Source organism: Eimeria tenella, genomic scaffold (assembly GCF_000499545.2).
Source record: "Eimeria tenella Houghton genomic scaffold, Eth_scaff51, whole genome shotgun sequence".
NCBI classification, from domain to species: Eukaryota; Apicomplexa; class Conoidasida; order Eucoccidiorida; family Eimeriidae; genus Eimeria; species Eimeria tenella.
The window spans coordinates 109,417-126,549 of NW_013545649.1; the positions used below are offsets into that span (position 1 = coordinate 109,417).

The window sequence follows — 17,133 nt, forward strand, 5'->3', positions numbered from 1 at the left end:
TCTAGAGGCAGCAGAGGCGGCCACCTGAGCGCGTGGAGATGTAGGAAGACACTAACTTCATGCTCAATGGCATGTGTATAGAATTTGAGATATCATGCGAAAGTAACACAATGAGGGCCGCATGCCAATACCCCGTGCAGTCATGCAGCGCACACACTAGGGCGTGCAGCTCTGCTGCGCTGACCCACGGGGGTGGCGGTTGCTCGGTTCTTCCAAACGCTGGCAACCCAACCCGTGGTCTTGCCAATACCTCTTCATTCCCAGGTATTCAGCATTACTTAGGCGTATTTATAAATTGAAATCGACTAACCTCATTAGTAGAGCCAGCTCTCACGGCTAGTTTGGCTCCGGTGCGCCCCAGTGTGTGGGGCGTCTGTTCTGGTAGGCGCTCAACCTAAAGGAGAACGGATCGTTTCGCAGCGTCCTCAGTTACTCCTTGTTTTTAAGCTGTCAAATCTTAGATATTTAAAATTAATTTACATCAAGTAGTTCAAAGACCCACGGAGCCTGCCCAAAAGAGCGGGGGCAGTAGCGGCGCTGCGCTGGTCTCTATTGCTGGTCCTCCATCGGGAGCGCTCGGTCTGGGGGGTCTACACAAACAGGCAAACTCGTCATACATCCCCTGATGGCCCTTCGAAATTGACGATGATTTTGAAAAATTAAATATATTTCTACGATTAAGCCTCAACAACGCTGAGGGAAAACCCTGCCCGAACAGCTCATGTGGCTAACCCGCCTGGGCACGTATGTACCTATGCACTCTAGCCAAAGCCCGCCGCCTTTTACATTGGTTGATCCATTTATCGACTAAAACTCCGCTAAAAATTAAATTGATTATTGATCCATCCCCAATGGGCTACCCAGGACAGTCTCAACTGCATTAGGAAGGACACTATTGGCCAAACAGCGAACAGTGTGCACTGCACCTGGGGGCCATAGATGACTGCATGGACAGGCCTCCTGGGCATCTTTTTCTGGTTTCTGGCTCGAATACAATGTATGCCTGTTCTAGCTTACTGTTTTATGCTTGTGTCGTGCCAACTAAATTATTCAGAGCAGCAAGGCGGCTGTGAGCCATCGCTCGGTTTCATGGCTCGTTGCTCCAGGAACAACAGTGTTGTATTCCTCTATATCCTCGGCTTGAAGTGTGCATTTATTCGTGTGTTAATACCTTTTTTGTCTGTGGTTCGGAGTTTTAAGTGACAGGCCAGCAGAGCTCCAGACACCGCTAAATGCAGCGGGGGTAGCGCTCAGGGAAGTCTGGCCGCCCCAAATGATGCAGAATGGGGGGAAGGATTGCGAAAAATACCGCGCACTTGTGCGTCACTTGCATTAGTACACCCCATCAAATGTACCACATGTGTACTGAGATCATGATGCAGGGGTCGTGACCGCGGTCGCTAACCTTGCTGAACTGGCAATACTTCTTATGTTCCGTACTAAGTGTTTTTTCATCCAAAGTTGCAAACAAAATGCCTGGTCAGCACCAACCCACGAACATTTCCCATTGAAGATTCCTTAAGGAATGCTCATTGAGCATTCCTAAAGGAATGCGGCATCACTACTACTTATACGTTCAAAATTTGTGTTCACTACAAGAAAACAACACACTTTGCCTCCAAAGTGTTGCGCTTCTCCTTGGTTTTCTCATATAGGCATATGCTTCATTCTCTGCCATGTTGCACTAAGTAGTTTCGGAGCCAAACTACCGTGCTGACCCACACCCAGAGCAGGCCTATAAGGCATCTGGGTCATGGTACGTTGCCGCAGAATGGCTTTCCCCCGTTACTCTAGTTTAGGGCAGCATAGAAGATTTCTTGAGGTGCTTTGGGGCCAGGCAGCTTGCCTGTTTCACATACAACGCTTGCTTTAGCATGAGGAGCCCATCACCCTAGTACCAGTACTAGGCATTATCCTTATTCCATGTAAATAACGCAAATTAACTCTTATGCTCAGGGGTTGTTCCAGACCTTGTTTCAAAGAAGGGAGAAGTGTACGCTGAGTGGCAGATCCCCCTGCCTAGGCCTTGACAATAAGCGTTGGACATCAGATACAAAAATGGAAGCTCACAAACTTGATCCTGTCCTTCGCGCGCCCTTGTGCTAGCTCGTTTGTTGCTCAACCTGCAATCAAGCGCGTCTGCTCTCTGCATCTCCGACAAAGCTAACAGACGAGAAATGCATCCGAAAATGACAGATGCACAGAAAAATACACAAAACTTAAAAAGGAAGCTAAGACGTAGAAGAAGGGGCTGCTGGTGTGACAAAGATATGGGTGTACGCTGGCCCGCTAATCCCACAGATAAGACGGTCAGGGGCAGGGCAACGGAAGACAACAGGAAAACAAATGGAGAACGACGGGAGAAAGGTACACAAAGTGACGGAGTAACGAGATACGACAATCGACAGTGAGGCCATATTAAAGGGGACATTCAAGTGCCTAACTACTTCCTTCTGTTATTTGTTCTTTAGCCCATCTAGCGCTTTCCAGGCCCTTGGCAGAGAAAATAGCAGAAACATATTGTGCGGGTGATATGGCAAGAGAATTCTGCATGAAGCAGCTTATTTTACATGCGATGCCACTGATCGTGCGCGTGAAGCAGTGCATTCGGTAGCAGCAGCCAACGAGCTATCGAACCAGCCTTTCGCTGCCTAGCTAGAAGGGCCGGGTGCACCACTACTGTAGCTTCTGCGTTCTCTGTAGGCTCCAACTACCCCCTGCTCCATGTAGGGCGGCGCTCTTCGTTCTGTCCTCATCTGAAGCTAGCTTAGTGCTGCTTGAGGCTCAGCAGCAATGGCAGCCAATTGCACTCAAGACTTAACTTTGGAGAAAGGAAACAAAAGTAGGAAAAAGCTAGACACAAAGACAAGGCAGCAGAAGCCACAAGCATTGTTTTGCTGCTTCCTTATGCTTCTCTGCCATTCTCCCTACGAGAACTTTTGGCAGCTACTGACACTGCTTTTTGTGGAACAACAGCGGCGCTAAGATATTTCGCCCTTGCTGTGGAAGAACTGGCAGTTTCTGTTGTCTCGGTTGCTGGTCGCTGTATCTTCCGTTTGTTTTTATGATGCTTAGTCGCGCCCTCTGCATTAGCCGCTTCTACTCCTGCGTCTGCCGTTTCAGACTCTGCTGCTGCTGCATCTCCCGTTATTATTGCTCCTGCTGCTTCTGCTTCTGTGGACTGAACAAGGGGGCCAGAACCACGCGCCAACAACGAGCCACGGATTGCGACGCGATCACCGCTTTGGGACTTGGGAACTCTGCAGCAGGCGAAGGCACAGGAGGCGCAGCAGACGCAGCCGCACCAATTACAGTAAGTACACGACAAGAATTTCAGCAACCGCTACACGCATCAGAAGTTTTAGCGATGCCGCTGCTGCTCTGTGGAGCACAGAACGCGGCAGCAGAGCTTGCAGCAGGCAAAGAGCATCTGGGTGGCAGCCACTGTACTGCAGAAACCACTACAGAAGCAGCGGCAGTATGCGCTGTTGCTGTGTCCGCTGCATGCAAACTGCACAGCTCACTCAATGACGTGCATGCGGACGAAGGCCTTCTCTGCGATTCGGCGCGTCTTATCCTTGCGGTGTACGTACACTTTGGCTTCCTGCACCACCGACAAGAGCATCAAAAGCAGCAATGAATAATTCTAGCATTACCGTCAGCATCGGGATCGGCGCCACGTAAATTCGTCTCTGCCTGATCTCGTTAACGTTACAGTCAAAGCCATCCCTCGCACCACGAGACGGCGAATACTTTCCTTACGTCTACGGCTTGAGCCACGCTGCAGCAGCACCCGCTGTTGCTGAATCTACGCCTGCAAACATCCATCATTTCACTACATCGCGCGTAAGGCTCACTTCTAGGTATCTAAATCTGTCTCCAAGGTGTTCTCTGCTGATGATGGCGGTGAAGTGGCCGAGCCATAGCAGCCGCAGCACCGCAGGCCGCACAGTTTGCGTTTCACATGCTGTGAGACGAAACACAGAGAAAAAGGAGAAGGCAGCCCAAACTGTTGCTGCTGCTGTGGCAGCTGTCTGCTGCTTGTGCAGCTGCTGCCCTTACGTCCGCTACCACTCTTCTTCGCCTTACTGGCATGAAATGCGGTCTGCCGTGCATCTGCTGCTAGCATGTTTGTAGAGCTGGCCCAGAACCACTCACTTATCAGATCCCCCACTTTTGGTCTAAAAACAAGAGCGGTCGTCTCCACAGAGACAAATATCGTGCCATCATTGCTCTCTATGTCAGGCAGCAGAAAGCCAAGCGCCCCGATGCTGCTGCTTCTGCTTCGTTTGCTTGTGGGGATGCCGCTGGTGCTGGTGTTGCTGCTTTTGCTGACCGTTGCTGGGCGGGTCTCCGTAAAGGCCAGCCACACCCCGTCCAGCTCAGTGACAAATCTGTAACACTCAACCGCAATCGACATACATGCAGCAGCAGCCATCAGTTGCGGCGGCAGCAGACACAAAGCACGATGAGCAGAATTGGCATGAACAGCAAAGCATGCTACACTGTAAGGTGCAGCCTTTCGAGCAGTGGCTCACTTGAAAAGGAAGCCCATGACGTGTCTGTACACCGCCAGCCGGGGGACTTGCCAAAAGCAAGGCGACAATATTGCAGTACCCCTGCAATAGCAACAATAAACGCAGAGGCAGAGGCAATTAATAAAGTGGTGGCAACGGCAATAGCATTAGTGCAACGGGAGTTGTTGCTGCATCATGCATTGCTGCTGTTGAACCATCAGACCCGAGTGCCTACTCATTAGAGCCCCGTGTACAAACAGTGAACTTGTGGCAGCTCAGTCTGTAATGCATGCCTCAGTTGTCTGAGATTATAGGCCATTTAGCCACTATTTAGGCCTTACCTGATGCGTATCTGTTCGAAGCAGTTATTGGCTTCCCCTGCAACTTCTGCGGCTGCTTGCTCAGCATCCGCTGTCTCCGCCTGCAACATCCTACTAAGCGCTGCATGGGCAGTCTTGAGTCTTCCCAGGGCATCATGCTGCAGCAAGCTCTGAGATGCTGCACTGCCCTCTGCAGCAGCTGCTGCTGTGCGAATGCTTCGGAAGCAAACCCGTAACTGCCGCAGCGCGTCAGGGGCCCCTATGGGGCTCCGAGATAAAATCTGCCACGGTATCTGCGCCATCCCTTCTAATTCATGCAGAGCCCCATACAAAAATGTGCACAAATAGTTTTGTATAATTGCATTAAAAGGTAGCAAGTGTGTAGTACGTGTTTATACCCGCTAGGCTCAAAGCAGGTGCAGGCAATGAAACAGACGGAAAATTAGGCGCCAGCGCGAGGCCTCAAAGTAAACAAGTTATATATATGCAGTAATGGCAGCAACATTAGCAGCTGTGGTTGACGTTCACGACGAAGGACGGCCAGCTGGGTATTTTCGCAACACCTGCAACTGCTGGTGAACGGATTGCTGCGGCTACCCTCAATGCACCTCCTGGAAGTCTCCCTGCTATTGTGAACGTCCCTCTGACGCCGCTGTTGCTTTTGTCGCTGCTGCGCAGGCTCGTGCTAGAGTTTGCGAGGCGATGGCAGCTGCCGCAGCAGCGGATTGCGTGGCGAGGGCTTCAACCCTCAGAATCCCCAACGGCACTGGCTTATTTGCGATGTCAAATCCGGTTCTAAGTTATTGGAACAAATTGACCGAGTCAAGTCGTAGAAGGTTCGAGTGCCCATGCTTGGGGAAGGCCAGATGGGCCTCACCACCTGTGGGAAAGCATTGTGGGTAAGAGCTTTTATGCCTACTTAAAAATAAAATGTAATTTAAATTCAAGTCGACTTCATTTTTAAGAACTGTATATGCGCTTTTCTCTGATCTTTAACAAGTGCATGCACACTACGGGCTGGGCCCTCGAGCAGGCCCCCTTAGCCGCTAAGCCCGGACAGCAATCTTTTAGTCTTTGGGCCTCGGCACTTAATGAAAGTTCCTCTTAGTCGTAATGCTTCCTGTTGTCTACCGGAAGACGCTGTGGTATATTTCGAGTCCCTAAGCAGATCTTGAATCTTAAAAACAAGTTGCGGTAGGAAATGAGAGAAACCAAGACGTCGAGACAAACTCCAGAACCGTACACCTTGAACTCTGAACGCTTGACTAAATAATGGCCTCGAAGCATCTGCCTACCTTGACACGGTTGCATTATCGTCCCAGAATTTGTGCAGCAGTGTTTGGCCGCAGTGTCCAGGGCTATGCGGGCGACAGAGCGTATTTTAGAGCTTCGATCTATGAATTATGTTTCAGGAGTACATATGTACGTGTTGCTCCAAGCTGCTCAATCAATATTTTGGGGCTTTGTTGGTCATCTTAGTGCGATTCTACGTTCCAAATAAACGCGTTGCTAGGCTGTACGCGTTCCACTACAGCAGTCACTGGGTAACCCGTTCCTCAACAGCTGCCTGTCGCATCTGCTACTACGGGTAACATCACGGTGAGCTGGAAAGGTTCTTGCCTATTAAGGGCTTTAGTATGGCTTCAATTACTCATCAATTATCTTTGGGCAGCAAAAATGCAATTGACTCATAGGATACATGGCTTAGTATCTACGGCCGTAGGTGTATCGCTGTTCATTTACCAAAGTTTTAACTCCTAGACAGTCAAACTTTGGACAGCAGTGGGCATAGGGCGCAAGCCGGAATCCAGTTGAGCGTCTTTGGCTGAGTCCACCTCCAGCTAGGTGCAGTTTGGGCAGCCCCACGTGCTCATGGCATTCCTGCAGTTTGGGCAGCCCCACGTGCTCATGGCATTCCCACTGTTTGTGTTTAATCGTGCATTGTATTTCTTGGTAAGAAGATGTATGGCTCCGAGGTGCTCGTTCGATGCTAGCCTCAAGCTTCTTATTCCTTGCTAGCTACTTGGTAGATCGGTTGAACGTCTGCTTGGGTACCGCGGTCTACCGCGTCCTCTGTATTTTAATTATGCAGTTGAAATTCATTACGGGCCACATATCAAAACGGAACGAGTGCGCTCAGTTCATTTCTTGTGCGATGAGTGCGTGGTAGTCTGCGTCAATCTAGAAGGCCCGGTGCACCACTGGTAAACGTAGCGCGAAAACGGGTCCACAGCTTGTTAACTACGTTGAACGAGTTGAGAAAAAAGAAAGGCCTCTTGAACCAGTAGGTATTTGAGGTCCACGCTCCTCGCTAAGCGAGAAATGCGGTGAGCAGAAGCACTGCCAATTAACCCCCTGAAAATTCTATTTCTCTGCACAGTCCACGCAGCCTCTCTCTACCAGCCCAGCCCCAGCGCGAGTGTGGTTCCTTTCGAATGGGCTGGCTAGCCCGCTGTGTATGTGGCTTAATAGCCGCATATGTATCTACCTGGCTCCCTACTTCAATACGCTGCATGCAGTAGCACAGGCACCCACTTCCTACCCAGCTGTAAAGTGGCCTAGCCAGCTACGTACTGAGCCAGTTGAGAAGTGAATTATCTACAAGCGTATACAAGCGTATACAAATGTGACTAGACACGTGACTGTATAGTTCTCGACGTGGAGACTGTGAGACTAACGAGACCGGCTCTGAGGCATACGCTTCAGAGAACAGCAGTGCAGCGAACACCATCTCTGAGAAAAAAATACGAATGGAAAAAGTCCTAGGAAACAGAATGTGAGCTAATTTCACGCACACGAAGGAAAGACTGACAGAGATCTCACAGGGACACTGCGCACGACTCAGGTCGCAATTCACAGAGCCGCCGGGCTACTGCGCCACAGTCAGAGCGCTGGAATTTTGGGATGCTCCCAAAGGACGTGATGCTGCAAAGGCAGCTGCTGCTTCTGCTTCGGTTGCTATTCCTTCTGTCAACTGAAGGCTACACAGCATATAAGTCGGCACCAATAGCAGCAACTGCAGCAGCAACAGCAAATCAAATCGAGCAACCATTATTAGCACTAGCCTCTGGTTCTCTCTACATATGCTGATAAGTATGTGCTGCCGTACAATATACAATAGAGTCAGGTACGTGGCCAGTGACGGGCGTGTAAGGCTCTGCACGTCCTGATGCAGCTATAGCTTAGGATGCACGCTTAGAACAGCAGCAACCAGGCATGCTGTCGAAATCAATGTCCATCAGGTCCTCGTGATCTCTTCAGCCGTCCGCGCAGTGTCGCAAGGTCGCCTTCCCTCTGCCGCCTTACCTTGGCGGCAATGCCTTCTGGTGCTGCTGTTGGCCCTGAATGCGGCGTAGGCAACTTCCACGGCAGCAGACACCCATGTTGCCGCTGCAGCTACTGCAGCGTGCAGGCGTTACTTGTCATGGCTTTGTTATCACCTTGAGTACACTCAGAGACTCGTGAAAGCCCCCAAGATTCGCCAGCGCTCTCAAAGCAGCTGGAGAAACACTTGGCTGCTGCTTCTGCTGCTCCTGTTGCTGTTGTTGCTGCTGTTGTTCGATCGCCGGCAGAAGCAACTCCCCCACTACACCCCATAGAGTGCCACTGAAAGGCGTCCGTAGCCACGCCAGCTGAGAAGCAGACAAGAGAAAAACCACGACTGTCAATATTCGTTACAACGTTTAAATTTCTACATACCAAAGCAGCAGTAGCATGAAAAATTACTGCTCCCGCTCTCCAACAAGCATGACGGCAAGTTTCAACATCAGCACAACAGGGAAGCAGACACGAAGGCGTACCGGTACCAACAGCGCTGCAGTAGTTGATGTGGCGGATATCTTTCAAGCAACAGGGGAACTAAACAGCAACAATATAAGCGGCAGGGCAGGGCGTACCTCTGTCAAGAGTGGAAGGTGAGGTCGCAGCAACGGAAGCAACTGAGGGCTTGAAGCCAAGGCCCCAATGCAACCAACAGCAACAGCAGTAGCATCATTAACTCCTTCCCCTTCTTCATCATCGCTTTCCTGGTCATCCCAATCAGCTGCTGTTGCTGGTGGAATCGCTGATGCTGGTGGTCCAGCGGCAGACAGCTGCTTCCGCGTTCCTGCTGGTGAGAATGCTGCCACTCCAGCAGCTGCCTGTGATGGTGCTGGTGCTGCAGCTGGTGTGCCTCTTGCGGAGTCTGCTGGGCTGCATGCTGCTGCAGTGCGAGGTGCCGACTGATGAGGCGTATGAAGCAATTTTTGCTGCTGCCTGAACAGGGCCTGTTGCGGTTGTTGCTGCTGCTGCTGGTTATGCTGCAGCCGCTGCTGTTGCTGGAGATGCACAGTATTGGAAGATTGCTGTTGCTGCTGGTTTGCATGCAGCGCGAGCTGCTGCTGCTGAAGCTGCTGCGTTGGCACCTGCTGAGGGGCCATCCCCTGCCGCTGCTGTAGCTGCGGCTGCTGTGGCTGCAGCTGCTGCAGCTGCCACGTGCCTACCGCTGCTTGGTTTGACATTGTTTCCTGAAACTGCTGCTGTTGAAGCCACACTGGCTGTTGCTGTAGCAACTGCTGTTGTTGCTGCTGTTGCATTTGTTGGTGTAGCTGCTGTTGCTGGTGCAGGTGAAGTTGTTGCAGCTGTTGCTGCTGCAGGTGCTGGTCTATCTGCTGCTGCTGCTGCTCTGTAGGTGCGCCAGACGCGTTCACCGTAGGCGACGGAGGCAGCGCTGCACCGAGTTGCTGGGAGTAGTCGAAAGTGAGTGACGGTCTTGCGGCTTCCGTATCCTGGTGCTGTTGATCTAATTGCTGCGGCTGCTGCTGCGGCTGCTGCAGCAGCTGCTGCTGTTGTATGTGTGGCTGCGGCATGTCTTGCGAGCGCATCTGAAACGGCTGTTGCTGTATGTGCTGCTGCGGCATCATGTGCTGCTGCGGCGGCACCACATGATGCTGCTGTTGTGGCTGCAGCAGCTGCTGCTGCATCTGTTGCTGCATTGGAGGTGTGGCGAATGGTAGGCGCTGTTGCTGTATCACATGCTGTTGCTGCAGCTGCTGTTGCTGCATCGGCATGCGCTGCGGCTGTTGCTGTTGAATGTCCATTGGTACAGGAGAAAAAGGTGGGGCCGCCATGGGTGCTGGCTGCAGCAGCTGCTGTGGGATGGGCTGCTGCCGCAAGTGCAGCTGCTGCGCCTGCATCTGCTGCTGCTGCATGTGCTGTTGTTGCTGCTGATGCAAATGCATTGGGGGCAGGGCAATGGGCTGCTGCTGCACCATTCCAGGCATTAGCTGCGTCTGCAAAAGTTGGGGTTGCGAAGGCGTCACTCCATGCTGCTGCATGGAATGCTGTTGTTGCAGCAGCTGCTGCTGCTGCACGTGCTGCCCTTCTTGCTGATTCTCCTGTTCCTGCTGCGTTGGCTGCACCATCTGTACACACGGTGCAGCTGCTGTCTGATGCATTTGCGTAGAAGCTTCCATCGATGGCACCTGCTGCTGCTGCTGCTGCTGCGTGGGGTGCGCAAACTGCTGCTGAGATTGAGGCTGCTGCAGAAACGGCTGCTGTTGCTTCTGCTGTAACAGTTGCTGCTGCTGCGCCACTAGCGGATCCAGAGCTGCTGCAGCAGCAGAGCGCGGACCTCTGGTGTCCCTACGGGACAACAGTCGAGACACAGTCTCCTCCAGGCTGCCAGCATCAGTGCCACGGTGTTCCGCGGTCCCATGGCTGCTGTCTCTCAGCCCTGCAGCGGCAGCAGCAGCAATGGCCTCAGCAGCAAGTTGTTGCCTGTCCTCCGTGGGAAGCCGAGCAGAGGAAGTAACTGCGGCCAGCTGCTGCTGCGGCGGTAGTCTTGGTGTTGTCGATCGCATAAAACGAGGTGCGCCGCCACGGTGCAGCCAGCATTCTGCTGTTGTTGCACTAGGAAGATCTGCAGCTTTGTGTGCCGAAATAGATGCTGCTGCACCATCAGGCAGCCGAATGCTGCTGTTGCTGAAGTCATGAGAAGCAGAAGCTGCTGCCACTGCAGCTGCTGACGCACCAGCTCCCGCACACGCTGGGCTAATCGCTTCTGCCAGTTCCTCTTGGGCCGACAAACGCGCAGCCTCCATCTGCACCAAGCGATAGCAGCAAAAGAAGCACCCTAGGAGACGCGAAATTCCAGAGGTACAGGAGGCAGCAAAATGCAAGCAAGAACGACATCAGTTGCCAGCGACACACAGGGCTGCAGGGTAAGCAGGCACAGCAAAGGCCAACAGATACTATGGCTCCAGCTAAAATGACAGCAGCAATAACACCAGCAGAAACAGCAGCAATACCATCTTGTGTCGGATATAACGCAACAGAGGCGTCAGAAAGAGTTTCGCCGCAGCCTCCGCTACAGAAGCCTTCGAAAAGCTCCCTGTAGCGGTTTCAGCGGGCTGGTTGTGGCTGCCTGCAGCTGCTGAGGTTTCTAACTCTGCCGTTGCTGTGCATGCCGCATGCGCTGCAACTAGTGCTTCCAGACAGGATAGCAGCAGCCGTGGAGGGGAGGTACAGGTTAAATACAAAAATGAAAGAGCCGCTGCAGCAAATGACAGCAGTGTAAGAAATTAGACATAACACAGAAGCACTAAAGTCAGTATAGTAACAAAGACCCCAACGACACCAGTAAGCAGGAGGCGCAGCAGCAAAGACAGCAGCAACACTAGCGAGCTCCGCATTGACACACCGCGAATGAGAGACCTCGGTACCCTCAGGCGCGGCAACTCAACCTCTATTTGCAACAGCGCGGCCGCCACTGACAAGAACACATCCATGTGCGGTCCCAGCACCTAAAACAGCAGCAGCACATGTGCACCCTTTCGATTTTCCCCCAAACCTCTAGGATCGTCAAATGCTGTCGTTGTTGTTGCTGCTTCAGACGCACCGACTGTCTGAAGAGAAGCAACTGAGCCGCTGTTTCAAATGCCGCCTGCAAAAACTGTAATCCTGCGGGCAGAAACAGCAGAGCCACAGCAAGCAAGAAACTGCAGTCTGACTCAGTGGGCTGAAGCAGTGACAGTAACTAGGACCTCTGTAGCAGCGGCAAGAAAAGCTGAAGCAGCGAAGGCAACGATAGTCGATGCACAAATAACATCAGCTAAGCCGACACGAGCACCAGTGGAAACTGCAAAGCGAGCTACCTTTCGCATTGAGAAGCGACCTAGGAAGGCGAACGCCCGCTTCTGCCTGAAGGCAGCGCAGCAGCCTCGCAAGGGAAGCAGCAGCAGCCAGCCCAATCCAAGACTCTTCCGGCTGCGGCTCCTCGGAAATTTGCTTCTTCCCGCGATCTCGCCGTTTCTGTTCGTGCTCACTTTGGGGCGGCCATGACGTCCCAGGGCACACAGAGTAAGACGGAGGTAGCTGCAACCAAGCATAGCACACTTACCAAAGCTGCTAGATAAAATGCTGTTTCAGGGGACTCAACTGCTACTGCTGCTGTTGCTGCTACTATCGCTGCAGCTGCAAACCAGGGAAATGATTGCGGAGAACGCTTTTGCTGCGCTTGTTGCTGTTGAGAGAAAAGGCGAGAGAGCTTCAGCCTCTGAAGCGAAATCAAGGAAGAGCATTTCCTGCAGCTGCTGTTGCTGTTTCTGAGTAATTGTTGCCGCTACGCCTGCTGCTGAAGTAGCGGGCGTTCCCCGAGTGGTGCACGGCGCTGCTGCTGCAGCGGCAGCGGTTTCCGCCACGGCTTCCTCTTCAGTGACAATCTGCTGCTTCACTCTGTTTACAAGGGGCGAGAGAGAAGCAGCAAACTGCGGACCCAGCTGCTGCAGCAGCCGGAGCAACACAAACATACGTCTGCTGCTGCTATCTCGGCGTAAATTACAGGCAGAAAATATTGCTGCCGCTCTGCGCATCAGCACCAGCTGCAAAGGACGTGGCAAAAGCTGCACCGCCTGCTGCAGTGCTTCAGCAATGGACTGTACAGACACTGCATTATCGCTATCTGCAGCAGCAGCGGCTTCTGTTGCTGCTGCATCACCACTGCAGCTGGCGTCACTGCTGTATCTTGATTTCTTCAGCGCAGAGGTACAGGAATACCCAGCACCAGCAGCCGCAGGGACGGAAAGTGGTGTTCGATGTGGCTGCTGGTGCTGCTGCATGTGGACAACGACGAACTCTGTGGCGTCCTGCAGCAGAACTGCGACCGAGGACGGGGGTTCCTGCAGCTGCTGCTGCAGGACAGCAGCAGCAACAGCAGTGCCACTGGGAGATGTGGCTCCTGGACTGAACTTCTGGACCCTAGTCTGCTGCGGCAGTGCCTGATGCGCTTTGTGAGGCCCGACTGGTACTGTCGTCGTCCCTGGACTTCGTTGTTGTTGCTGCTGTTTCTGTTTGTCCTCAGGCGGCTCTACAGGCACGCCAAAGAGGAAATTTTGGGTTGGCGTTGGGGGCGGCAGTGAAGAGGCGACAGCACGCGGTGTGCTCACAAGTGGGGCGTCCGTGCTCGCAGCGCCAACTGCTGTCCCTGTTGTTGGTGCAGCTGGCGCTGCAACTGCTGGTGCAGCGTTTGCAGAGCTGCTATCGGTAAATACCTCTTCCTCAGCAGTGCGCAGCCGCTTTGTTGCTGCAGGCACTGCGGAAGTATCGTCGCTTGCTATGGAAAATGAGTCCCTCTTCGACTGTCGGCCCTGCTCTTCCTTTTGCTGCTTCTGCTGCTCTTGTCGCTGTTGTTGCTGCTCATGCTGCTGTTGCTGCTGCTGCCGTTTCTGTGACTCCGGCGGTTCCAGACCTAGCATTATCTGCAGTTGCAACAATTGCCGCAGCTCCCACCTGGTGCTGTAGCTTCGCAAGGCTTCCACGGCGTCAGCTTTCGAGGACGCCGCCTCTGTTGCCCCAACCCCTAGGGCTCCCTCTTTCTCTTTAATAAGGCCTTCCAGTAATTCTGCTGCTGACAATTTTACAAATGCTGCTGCTCCCGCACCGGCCGGAGCTGCCATTACGCGTGGGAGTGTAGCTGAGCGGGGGGTAACAGTACCAGCTACTGTCGTTTGCGCTGTAGCAGCAGCAGCACGACTTGCAGCAACACGCATCATCTTTTCGGTCCGTAGTGCAGCAACAGCAACACAATCGACAGCCGACAATAGCGCAGCAGCTGCAGCCTTCAAGTTCGCACCTTCCTCCTCCAGCCGCTCCTCCTTCAAAGGTCCCCCCCAAAACTCTGGGAAGCCTCCAGGAGCGCTACCGCTGCTGCTGCTGCTACTGCCGCTGCTCCCCCTTAAAGGCAGCGTTGGCGGGCGAGACAGTGCATCCGCAGGGGACTCGGGGCGACGAAAGACTCGGCCTTGGCGTGTCAGGGCTCCACTGACCTGCGCGTGCACAAAGTGTGCATGCAGACAAATAATGCCATGAAGCCAAATCCTGAAACACCATGCTTCCAGCATAGGCACTAGATCCTGGTATCTTAAATCGAACGCATACCTCGCTTGCTTGATCCTGCTCTTCTTCATGGTCTACCCACTCCCCATCACTATCCACAATTTCTTCTGCGTCCTCAGCAGCAGCTACAGCAGCTTCAAATACCGCGTAAGAGTTGCTGTTGCTGCCGTTGCTGCGCTGCGCCGCGGCACCAGCGAGCAACAAAGGTCCAATAGAGGCCCGGCTGTACCCTGCAAGATAAAGTCTGTTCTCCACCGGCAAGAGCAAATTCGCTGACAAAGCGCTTGCCAGCTGCAGCGCGTGCAATGCCAGTAGGGGCCCTGCCTTGCTGCTGGCGTTGCTGGTGGCTGCGGACCACGGAACACCGGGCAGCAGCAGCAGCTGGGGCTGCAAGATATCCATCGGGTCTAAAGGAGCTGCTGCATCTGCAGCTCTCCCTGCTGGCGTTGCAGCTATGTTGTATATACACCCCAAAACCTGCGGCAAGTCAACGGCCGGTTCGCGAGGACGGTGCAGCGACAGCAGTCCTTCTCTGCACGCTGCTGCCGCTTCCTCCAGCAACAAGCTCACTTCATACAGCAGCCCAGGATGCTGCAACAGCAACGGCAACATCATAAAAGACTTCAGCGCCACCTCATGTGTCAAAAGCATCTACCCGGGGGCAGTTACCTAGCCAGCAGCACAGCTAAATGAAAACGACGACCGCTAATCCTGGTGGCACCACCCAAGCCTCCAGCTGCTGCTGCTACCGCTGCCAAATAGGGCTACTGGTGCGTCTGTCATTGCCAGTATCTACGTCAGCGCTGCCGCCGGACCGTGCACAACCAAATGCATTCGCTGTTGCTGTTGCTGCCTCATCCCCTGTCGCTGTTGCTGCTGAGCGTGTCGCTCCTGATTTTCCTGTTGCTCACCTGCTCGAGCGAAATGCCCCTGAGCGGCCTAGACAGATAATAAAGGCAATTTACAGCGAACGGAAAGTCGCCGGGGGCATAACGGCGGTCGGCTAAACTTTGTGTAAGACGGCGCACGTCTGAATGGCAGAAGCAGGAGCAACGACAGCAGCAATATACACACAAACATGTGAGCAAGCAGGAGCGAATGAGAAAAGAAAACTGATATTATGAGTCAGGCCGTGAAAAGACAGGCATACAGAGGCACAGCGCCATATCTCCCTCGGCAAATAGGTCTCACTCCAAACCCTACGTCCTAAACCCTAAACCCCAAACCCTGTAATGTAAACCCTTGCCTGTAGCTGGCCCCAGCTGTCCTGACTCTACAAGATGCCGCCGGCGCTCACGAGCCAGCAAGCGCGCAGCAACTGCCTCGGGCGAGTACTTTGCAGCAAGCCTGCACGAACCCTTTTCCTGAAACCCTGAACTGTAATCCTTCAGCCCTAGTCCCTGGACCCTAACGTCTTAAACCCTACGGGCTGTTTTTCGGGTGGCATATACACGCGCAAAAAGCGAAGAGCATATAAACCCAATCTGTTTGGCTGCTCTTGGGACCTCGTGCAAGCTACACCCTTGGCCTGACCTGTCCCTCCTCCTGATAAGCCTGAATATATCCGCTGCCGCATGCCTTTGCTGCAGCGCTGCTCGTCTTTCTGCTTTGACCTTGTTGCTGAGCACGTCGGCCTCTGAGCCTTTCACGTGTTCTTGCAGCTCTTGCTCCTCCTGCAGCTGCTGCAAGTGCTGCTGCTGCGGTAGCATGTGATGATGGGGATACTTCTGTGGTTGTCCAGCTGGCCCGACTGCAAGCTGCTGAGAAAGGTTGCTGTTCGTTCCGCTCGCCGCTGCTGCTGCAGCAGAGTATGGCGCAGAAGTGGCACCTCCAGCAGCAGCACCCCGTCTCGGCAACTCTAGGCCCGGGGGCTGTAGCTGCTTCCTCAGTTCTGGAGAGACCTTCTCTCCCTCAAATGGCCGAATCCAGCGCACATAAAATCGCTTGACCTGAATTCAATTGTAAAGGCATCTCATATAGCACGCACATTGTTGCTACTGCTGCTGTTCATGCTGGTGCTGCTGCTAGTCTTGTTGATGCTGCGACGGGCCTTGGTGACGCTGCTCCTGCCCCTTATATTGCTGGCACCCCGGATCACGCAAAAGCCGGGAAATCACCAAAAGCTGAAGCAGCAGAAGTAGCAGCGCTAACACCAGCTCAGCGCTGGCAAACACGAAGATAGTTAGTGACGGAACACGCAGCACGATCACCATCTGGTCACCTGCATTTAAAGCAGTAGCCTCAGCAGCACCAGCAACCGCAGCGCCACCTGTATCCTGACCTGTTCAATCTCCTGTTGGCTGGGTGCCTTTTCTTTGGGAATTACCCCGAGCTGCTTGCCTAGGAAGCCCCACTTATTGTTCTTATTCACCCGAGGGAACCCCCCTTGCTGCATCGCGACCAGAAACATGTCGTACAGATCTATGCGTACCTAAACACACACTCGGCATACAATTTTCTGCTGCTGCTGCGCCCGTAGCTGCTGTCGTGGCTGATGATGCTGATGCGCGTGGTGCAGCTAAAGCGGCAGATTCTGGAGACACGCCCCCAGCCGTCTCTGTTGCTACGGGTCCGTCCTGCTTGTACTGAAGCTGCTGCTCTTCTTGAAGTACTATGATGCTGCCCGCGGCGCTGTTATTGCTGCTGCCGCTGCTGCTATCAGTCTTGCTTCTGCCGCTGATAAATAGCTTGCATACCCCCAATAAAGGGTCTGGGGCTAAGGTCTGTCCTCTTTCGGTGTGGAAGGCGGAGAGCGAGGAGAAGAAAGTGGCGCGGTCCATCAGGGCCCGGCCTGATCTGCGCATCGGCACTCAGGTCGAGGCACACACTGAACCTTCTTCTCTTCGCTTTTTTCTCTAATATTATTGTTGCTGCTGCATCTGTTGTTGTGGGGAGTACCCAAGCGGCACCGTACTGCTGGAGGC

General features: G+C 53.4%; 2 protein-coding genes across 2 annotated transcripts; both read right to left on the bottom strand.

Moving 5' to 3' along the window:
• Nucleotides 1–2,905: 2,905 nt before the first annotated feature.
• Nucleotides 2,906–5,139, bottom strand: ETH_00028165 (uncharacterized protein; the record flags this gene model as incomplete). Its single annotated transcript, XM_013380307.1, has 6 exons — nucleotides 2,906–3,260; nucleotides 3,525–3,604; nucleotides 3,858–3,967; nucleotides 4,159–4,394; nucleotides 4,539–4,619; nucleotides 4,859–5,139. 6 exons carry the CDS (start codon nucleotides 5,137–5,139, stop codon nucleotides 2,906–2,908), a joined length of 1,143 nt encoding a protein of 380 aa, XP_013235761.1.
• Nucleotides 5,140–8,259: 3,120 nt separating this feature from the next.
• ETH_00028170 (ARID/BRIGHT DNA-binding domain-containing protein, putative) lies at nucleotides 8,260–17,013 on the bottom strand (the record flags this gene model as incomplete). Its single annotated transcript, XM_013380308.1, has 13 exons — nucleotides 8,260–8,469; nucleotides 8,734–10,917; nucleotides 11,125–11,369; nucleotides 11,517–11,619; nucleotides 11,715–11,776; nucleotides 11,971–12,190; nucleotides 12,298–14,139; nucleotides 14,252–14,800; nucleotides 15,121–15,239; nucleotides 15,456–15,556; nucleotides 15,743–16,158; nucleotides 16,491–16,640; nucleotides 16,906–17,013. The coding sequence occupies 13 exons, from the start codon at nucleotides 17,011–17,013 to the stop codon at nucleotides 8,260–8,262; spliced, it is 6,309 nt and encodes a 2,102-aa protein (XP_013235762.1).
• Nucleotides 17,014–17,133: the final 120 nt, after the last annotated feature.